Consider the following 9,074-nt stretch of genomic DNA (forward strand, 5'->3'; position numbering starts at 1 on the left):
ACACTGATGTAGAAACATCGATTGGCTAACTCCTACACAACCTCTACTGGGAATCGAGTCCATAACCTGGCACAATTGGGAATCAAACCAGCAGTTTTTTGGTGGATGAGATGATGTTCAATCAACTGAACCACAAGGGCCAGGGCCTGTGTCATTTCCATCAGTACTCGGATGGAATTTTCTCTCTAGTCTGTGTGGCAGGGCAGGAAAACATGAAGACTGGAAGGGGAAAAGCAAAAGGATGACAGATCAACAAGATGTCTCTTCTTTGGTTCAACAATTTAGAAATTTGTCACTTGGAAACAAGGTCTAATGGTGGTGAATGGGCAGTACTAAGAAGCAAAGTGTTAGCAGGAGGCCAGAGGCGAGGGGTTTTCTGCCATCTCTGGAGACTGGAGGAAAGGAAGTGATTGGAAACGCCAGCTAAAGAACTTTAGGTTGGATATACTAGTAAATTGGGACTATACCCCTGAAGGAGGGATTAGTTCTTCAGGTATAGGTCTTTTCAAAAATATGGCATAGGCAATCTCATTCAGAAATGTGCCAACAAAACAAAGCACAGAGACTGCAGCAGTGACTTGTCTACAAGCCAAGGACTGAGGGCCACACCAGAAGCTAGGAAGAGGCAAGGAAGCATTCAACCAGAGTCTAAGGGGAGCCTGGCCCTGCTGATAACTTGGTCTTGGACTTCTGGCCCCCAGAATCTTGGGAGAGTGAATGTCTGTTGTTCCGAGCCACCTAGTGTAGTACTTTGTTACAGCAGCCCCAGGAAACCAACAGACTCCTGGAGCACAGACAAGCTCACCCCTGCTTCCCGCTTGCTAGTTTGCTCTGTGCATGGGGACAGTCCTCCTCAGAGAACTCAGTCTGTGGTTCTCTGTCACTGCCTTCCAGCTCTGCTCAAACACCGTCTCCCAGAGATGACTCTCCTGACCCACCTGATGTAGAATAGCAGTGGGTCCCCACCCCCCTCACTCTCTATCCCCATTACTGTGCTGGATTTCCTTCAGGGCCACTAACACCATCTGACATATGATAGATATAGGTCTTAACCTGTCTAGTCATCTGGGTCTAGTCTGTTCTCGGCTGTATCATCAGCGCCTGGAACTTTTGGGCTGCTCAGTGACTATGGTTGAATGAATGTATTCATTAATTCCACATTCCCATGATATCAGTGAATTAAGCATTTGGACATATTTACTGCCCTTGTATGTTGTATGCATGAATGATTCTTAGATTCTACTTGTTTCAACAATGCGTGCTTCTAGTGCGTCGTATAGCTGATAATAAATTTCAAAATGTGAATGATGAACAGTACAAGTAAAGCAGAATATGAACAGACATTCTGTCTACAACACTGTGAGATTGGTTTTACACTGAACTATTAGGAAGAGATTTCCTTAATTTACATTTGCGACATATACTGACCATTACCCACATTTCTTAACCTCTCACACTGGCTGGCAGTCTATGTGTGTTCTCTCTGAAATGATGTGGGTTCCCCTGCCATTTCACAGTCTGGGAAATTGAGGCTCAGAGAGGTATAGAAACTTGCCCAAGATCACAGAGTTGGAAAGAGTAGAGTTCAAAGGCAGAGAGCCTGGCTCCAGAGCCAGTGCTGTAAGCTCGACAGTATACTGTCTACTGACATCTAGTAACTGACACAGACTCCTCTGCAAAAATACTGAACAATTTATGATGAAGGAAAGAGAAGAAATGGCTCAAAGGTAATCAGCGGAAAAGATGGATAGCATCTTCTCTTGAACTATATGAGGTGGAAAGAACCAAGAATAAAATAAAAATTATGAAGCACTTTAAGTGTAGTAGACAGGAACAAGTCTGAATTTTTTTACGCTTATGGAATAATCTAAAAAGTGGGGGGGATGGGGACAGGAGGGGAAGGTATGCATATTTTTATACACAGAAGTTAATTTCTATGTTTTAGTTAACGTCACCAAAAATGATAATGCCAATCTAGGAAAAATATGTGTAAATGGTACAAATATATTGAAAGTATATGGAAATGCATGCGCAGACACACACACACACACACACACACACACACACACACACACACACACTCCAAAGGACCTATACCCTTAAATCTGAGCCCTCTTCTGTCGATTCTAAGTGAGTATAGATTAGCTATATTATTCTGGAAACTTCTAATTTAAAATTTTGTGTCATAATCACTAGAAGATGCGGGAAGCTCTCTCTGACTCCACGAGGCTGGGTTTGGAGCTGTGCTAAGCACTGTCACAGGCTGGGGACCTGCCCTACCAGGGGCTGAACACCTGATGTGATAGTGCCCTGTCTTTCCAGGTAGTTGTAGATGCCTTAAGATAGGATCTATACCAGCGGTTCTCAACCTGTGGGTCGCGACCCCTTTGGCGGTCGAACGATCCTTTCACAGGGGTCGCCTAAGACCATCCTGCATATCAGATATTTACATTACGATTCATAACAGTAGCAACATTACAGTTATGAAGTAGCAACAAAAATAATTTTATGGTTGGGTCACAACATGAGGAACTGTATTTAAAGGGCCAGAAGATTGAGAACCCCTGATCTATACATTCTTAATATTTGATTTCCCTGCTAAACACAAAACTCTTTTTCCCACTAGAACTAAAAATTCCATTTCTTTAAAAACAAAAAGTGATTTTTTGGAAGTAAGATGGTAAGGCAATTAATAAGAGGTTTGTTAGGAGTTAGGAAGATAAAATTAGCATGGTTTTCCAGATAAATTGTTCTCATCTTCAAACTGTGTAAGTTTACTGTATAAGACCTTCAAACACTTGGAACATTTTGGTTGTATATTTGATAGATGAAGCTAATTTTTCATGGAAAAGAGGAAGTCAGTTCAAAAAAAGTAAATTAAATCTTCATCAGTGGTGGTCACCAGTCATTTCCATCACACAGAAGTAAACATAGTTCAGTCCTTCACACGTGTCACATCACATAAGAGAGTTTTTAAAAAAGGCATGTTATTTAAGTGGATAGTCTTATGTTTAAAATATACATATTAAAACTATTTAAAATTTTAAGTTTAAAATTTTTATTGTATTAATTTAAAACTCTAATTGAATTTTTAAATTTATAATAACATAAATAAAAATATTTAAATTTTTTAAATATTAAAAGTAATCCATTCTTGTCATTTGAAAATAGGCAAATACTTTTTTTTAACCCCTAGGTCACATATCACCTTGAATGTCACCATGTAGCGCACACACAGACATATATGCTCCCGTTTGTGTATGATTGTCCAGGTGTGACTATGGGTGCCTAGCAGCACACCTGCTCTAATGTGTGCATGAGAAGAAATGAGGGGAGATGCAAGAGGGAGGAGCATAAATAAACTTAAACCATTACAACCCGTAACAGGCACCTCGTATCCTCCCCAAATCCATGGGATGTCCTTAAAATTCATAACTGAGGAAGAGTTCCCAGATAGAATGAAGAAAGACTTGTGGAAAAATACTAAGAAGTTATCAATGTTTAGGCATTTTCTTAAAAATGCCTACAGTATAGACACATGAGCGAGTTTTCATATTAATAACTCTCTAGATTATCTGCAGCTCAATTTATTGTGACAGCCCCAACAATTCTGAAGATAGAATATGGCAGACATAGTTCTAATATTATTGACATCCATCCAATCGCGGCTCTGCCTTTGAAATCAGTAGGAAGACCCATCAACACATCAGATATTCATTAGCTCATGAAAATGCACTGCACAAACTTGGTGCGTTGGTGGGAATGACCCAGACCCTCTCCTTCTGCTTCCTCCTTCCACACTTGTTTCAATTTTTCGTCAACTGCTTTTCTTCTGATCTTAGTCTGGCTGGGATCTCCTGTTTGCATTATGCCATCCTATCCCAATTTTTGGACACTTGCTGATCTTCAAAGTATGTATAACTGAGTGTTCTACCCTGACTGAGTCAGGGCAGCCAGTGGATTGCAGACTCTACCTTAGTCACAGGTGGTTCTGAACTGACCACACTGGGTCCTCTCTCTCAGTCCCACCTCCCTGATGACTGCCTCAAATCCAAGTTCACCAGACCGGCAGGAAAACTTGTTCTGCTGATTTATGGAAGTGAGTTCTCAGTTCTGTTCTCATTAGATCTGGCATCATTTTGAACAAAACTGAATGTCTAGGCTTCATTATGTGAAAACTGTTCAAAGTACTGTAATAAGGAATGAGAAAGACATGATTTATGACCCTCCACATTTAGGAGATTTAATCCTGCTTTTTGCTCAATGGCTTATCCATTGTGTGAGCAAAGTCAATACCAATAATGAAATGTAGACTGAAGAGCTAAATCAATGGAATAAAATGCAATAGAAAAACTAGAAGACTGAGTAAATTTGAAAAGGCTAGAGCCTGCAAGATTAGTATTTGGACAACAGGTAATTACAAAAATCAATACCTGTGTATGAAAACATGACTGGCAGTCATCTGTCACAAACAGAGGACTATTACTAATGATGTGGGCCCTGAGTGAGGATGAGAGAACGGAATCAGTCTATGCAAAATTACACATGTGAACACATGTGTCCTCCTTATGTGACTGAAGGAGAAAGGGAAACTCCAGATGACTTATTTTGTATTTTATTTAGGCCCTTTACACTTTTCCTGTTCCTTTGGATTTTACTAACTGCCATTTCACTTTGTCAACTTGGTATCAGACTATATCATCCTTTCCTTTATTCTCATCCCAGACTCCCAGGTGCCAGGGAAACATTATCGTGAGGTCCTGGCAGTGTTTGGAGCCTGTCAGTTTGCATACATTAAGTTACTTAGTCCCTACAAAGACTCTACAATGGAGGTAGCAGCAGCTCTTTTAAAGGCTAAAAAAAGAGGCTTGCAAGGTCATAAATCATATCTTTCTCATTCCTTATTACAGAACTTTGTACAGCTTTCACATAACGAAGCTTAGAAATTCAGCTGTGTTCAAAATTATGTCTGATTATATAAAACAAAGCTGAGAATTCACGTCCATAAATCAGCAGACCAAAGCCCTGTCCATAGGTTTTCCTACTGGTCCAGTGAACTTGGATTTGAGGCTGTTTGTTTCAGGAGACACAGCTGGTGAGCAGGGAAGTGCCATCGGAAGATGCATCTGTTGACACTGATGTGTGTGTTGGTCACTGCTTCATTGCATCGCCTGTTGTCCACCGTAGGGCCCTGGGGTGCTTCTGCTGTGGGCACCCATGTCCACAGCCAGCTGCCAGGCTTCACTACCACTGAGAGGCTTCAAGGCCAGTCCATGGATCATACAGCCGAGCCAGCCAGACCAGTGACTGTGAACTGCCCAGGCCACGATGTCTGTATTTCCCAACAGCATGACTTTTTGTAATAGAGTCGGACTCCAATTTTTGATGTTTCACTTCTGACAGCTTTTCAGCCTCACTCTCCCTCTGCCCCTCTGTCCATATCTGAGCAAGCTGATAAAAGAGCTCGGGTATTTTCTCCAGCGGCATCAGCAGGGACTTCAAACTCTGCAAGTCCCTGTCCACATGTGGGAACCTCACTCTGCTCACCCTCCACACCCTATAACTACCAGGAAATCCTGAGCCAGCCTCCTTTCTTCCTCTCAGAAGCCTAATGGGTCCTGCTTGGGAGCCACGCTGCTCACCCCATTAAGCCTCATTATGTGAGTAACTCACCCTTGTGGTATGTGTGTCCTGTCATTGGTCTTGACGTGAGACCAAATTTCAAGATGGAGGGCATCGTGCTTTTGTGGGGGTAACACACACTCCTGAACTAACTTTATATCAACAATGGAATGAAATACTTTAGTGACCCTTAGAGAAACCCTCAAAGTTGTAATCTTCAAAAAATGATGGTATGTGGTCCCTTAAGCAGAAATCTGTCCTTCATTTTGAATGGCCATTTTTTAAAAATTAAAAACAGAGAAAGATTAAGATGACTTCCATTTGGCACACATAAGCTTAATTTATTTGTAGGACAGTTCAATAGGTGGAGTGTTTTGACATTTTTAATTTATCTTAGATGGACACTATTTTTCTTTATCTCAACTTTGGTACTGCTGGCCATGGGATCTGAATAATTCTCTGTGGTGGGTGCTGTCCTGTGTATTGTGAATGCCTTGCAGCATCCCTGGCTGAGATGCTAATGGCACCACCACAACCCTCTCCAATGGTGACAATAAAAAAAATGGCTCTTGATGTTGTCAAATGTCCCTTGGGTGTTAACACACCTGGTTGAGAACCATTGCTCTGTATTTATTCCACAAATCTGACTGTCCTGATAAGACTGAGCATGGATCAAGTCCTTTGAGTCCCAGCGGAAGAGTCAGAAAAAAATGAAAAGCTGCTAGGCTATATATATCCAATGCAAGCAAGCAAAACCTATAATAAATTGCAATTCTGTCTTCAAATTTCTTTCCTCTCTTAAACTAATTTAGACTCATCCTAAAAATTGCTTACATGCTATGGATGCAAGAAATTACATTCATAATTTACAAAATCTTTATTTTAAATGATTACTCAGCTGCTTATATGCAAATGCTTGCCCCTCCTCTAAAAAATCAGAGTTAGCTGTGCTGACCACCATGATTTTCCTGAAATATCACACACCATAATGTATACACTTTAACGTATTTCTGAATTACAAAGCGTGCTAAAAATTGTTTATATGATGGCCACAGACATTAGTCTCCTTAATGGAACACATATGTGTATTATATTTGCTGGTACTTTTGTGAATGGCTCAAAATTCTTGGTTATAACACAGAGCTGGTTTATTGCCTAAAGTTCCCATCCTATTAATGAGTTTTCCAGGGAGGACAGATGATAACATAGATTGAGTGTAGTGATCTTGTTGAAAATTGAGGAGCCAACATAGGATGCTTTGTATTTTTGTAGGATTTAAAGGCAGAAACAACTCCAGAGATGGAATTGGGAAGAGAAAGGCAAATCACACCCAAAATACAGCAGTTGACAATCTTACCTTTCTTAACACTAACACATGTATCCTTGCTCCTCTACTCCCCAGTATTCAGATATTAAAACAGAAGTGTGAATGGTAGGCACACCAATTAATTAAATGAAAAGTGCTATGTTTCAGTCTTTTAAATGGGTCAAAGTTTTCAAGCTTCACTTTTCTTATTTCTTTCCCATTGTAATGTTATTCTAAAAACCTCACTGAGGATGCTCCTGGCACTGGTCATTGGAGAAACCAGTAGCGCTTACCTCGGCTTTAATTTTATTGTCTCCAAAGCAGAGATGCTGTAAATAGGCTGCAGCATTGGACTGGACCGAAGGAAACTGGTGCTGCAACATCTGAATCACTTCAGGCAGCTCCGGGTCTCTCCATCCAAATTCTCTGAACAGAAGGAAGCAGGAGAACATGAGCGAGGAATCCTGCCACACTGTCCACACTGTTATCTTCACAGTTACGGGAATATTTCACAAACAATTGTGCTGGTTTTCTTACACATGAACCCACTTAAGAAGACTTCCTTAAAAAATGGTTTGTATATATATATAAACCGTTTTACACATATTCTATCTTACATGTGTATGTCTACATACACTATCATACATGTATCAACTAAAGTTACATGTGTAGGAAGATTGTGAAAAAAATGACTTAAAATAGCATCTGATTTTATTAATATATACCTTTTGAATTTGGGCTTAACAGGATAATTTACAAGGTCACATTTATTTTCTAATATAGTATTCCAACAGTCTGATTCCAGTACAGTGTTTAGCTAAATTATCAGACAAGAAGAAATATAACTGAATGGATACAATCCACAGTGTCATAACAGCAGTTAATGTCATCATTATTTTTATGGTTATCATTATTGCTATTGCCTCTTCTTTAAAATGATTCTCTGAGGATAAATGTGTATCAACAAGAAGGAAATTATTTATTTAAAGAGCTGAGATTAGTCATATGATGTTAACACATTTAATGCATTGTACATTCTTTTCCTGTATTCTTCTTTTTATATCTTAGATACTCCAAGAAGCTGATTGTTTATATAATTTTAAGAAAAATGCCCTAAGATATTTAAATCCATTCTAAAACATAAGGTTGATTGCACCATTAAACAAATAAATATTTTTCTGAAGTCAGTCAGTTCAACCAATTATAATATCAAGCTAAGAGGGCCAACTATTTGGATTCTATTCATCTAACAGGAAGCCATTTTTTTTAAACAGAGAAATAAAAAAAGCAACCTCTGAGACCACAGATAAAAACTTGACCCCAGGAGCCACAAAAGTGTCCTATTTATCTGAAGGATGGGGAGGAAGAGAGACGAGAAGGCTTTGCAACAACCACTCTACTCCTGGAAAAACGGCTCAAAAGCGTACATCCTGCTGATGCCAGGTCAGGGCTGCCATCCGAGAATAAGTATCATGAAAAATGAGAGAGAGAAAGGAGCAGACAGAGGTTAAAAGTTTCCTCGTAGATTCTAACCTGTTCTCTTTATCTTTCCTTTATCACAACTGGGAGAGGTTGTCAAGCAAATCTTGGAACCCGTTGGTGTTTCCCTTACAGCTACTGAAGACACTATGGAATAGGAGTCCTTTTGAACTGGCTTAGTTTATTTTTATTGGAAAGATAAAACATTCAACTTACTATGCAGTGAGCATTTAACAAATTTCCCTAAAATCTTAGGCGCACACATATTTTCAAAAGGACATATATAGTACAGTAATGCTTTTGCTACAAAACATAATTAAATGATTGCTGATAATGGACAAACTATTGACGTTTTCTTGGAGATGTGATCACAGTGGAGAACAATTATGGATTAAAACACAGCAAGCCTATTTTTCTTTTTAATTTAATTTCCTTTTGTTGCATGACTCTAAACCACTTCTGCAACATCGAGATAGCACAGTCCCTCTTCTTTTAATAGCAGCCTCCTAAAATTACATTCTTGTACACTTTTAAAAAAATCTACAGAATACCTGTAAATGCAAATGAGAAGTGCCATGTAAAGACACTCAGTGGTTCTCAACCTTGGCTGCACGTTAGAATCACCTGGGAATCTTTTTAAAATCCTGATTTCTGGGCCTCATCCTCC

The 9,074-nt window shown here is 39.5% G+C and overlaps 1 protein-coding gene across 1 annotated transcript in view; it reads right to left on the reverse strand.

Annotated features, from left to right (window-relative positions):
• CTNND2 (catenin (cadherin-associated protein), delta 2) overlaps positions 1-9,074 on the reverse strand; it is a 642,889-nt gene that overhangs the window by 213,196 nt on the left and 420,619 nt on the right. The window contains exon 9 of the mRNA XM_005871061.2: positions 7,222-7,354. Within this exon, the coding sequence (XP_005871123.1) occupies positions 7,222-7,354 (133 nt within the window). The remainder of the gene's footprint in view (positions 1-7,221; positions 7,355-9,074) is intronic.

The sequence above is a fragment of the Myotis brandtii genome, unplaced genomic scaffold (genome assembly GCF_000412655.1).
Source record: "Myotis brandtii unplaced genomic scaffold, ASM41265v1 scaffold328, whole genome shotgun sequence".
In the NCBI taxonomy this organism is placed as follows: domain Eukaryota; kingdom Metazoa; phylum Chordata; class Mammalia; order Chiroptera; family Vespertilionidae; genus Myotis; species Myotis brandtii.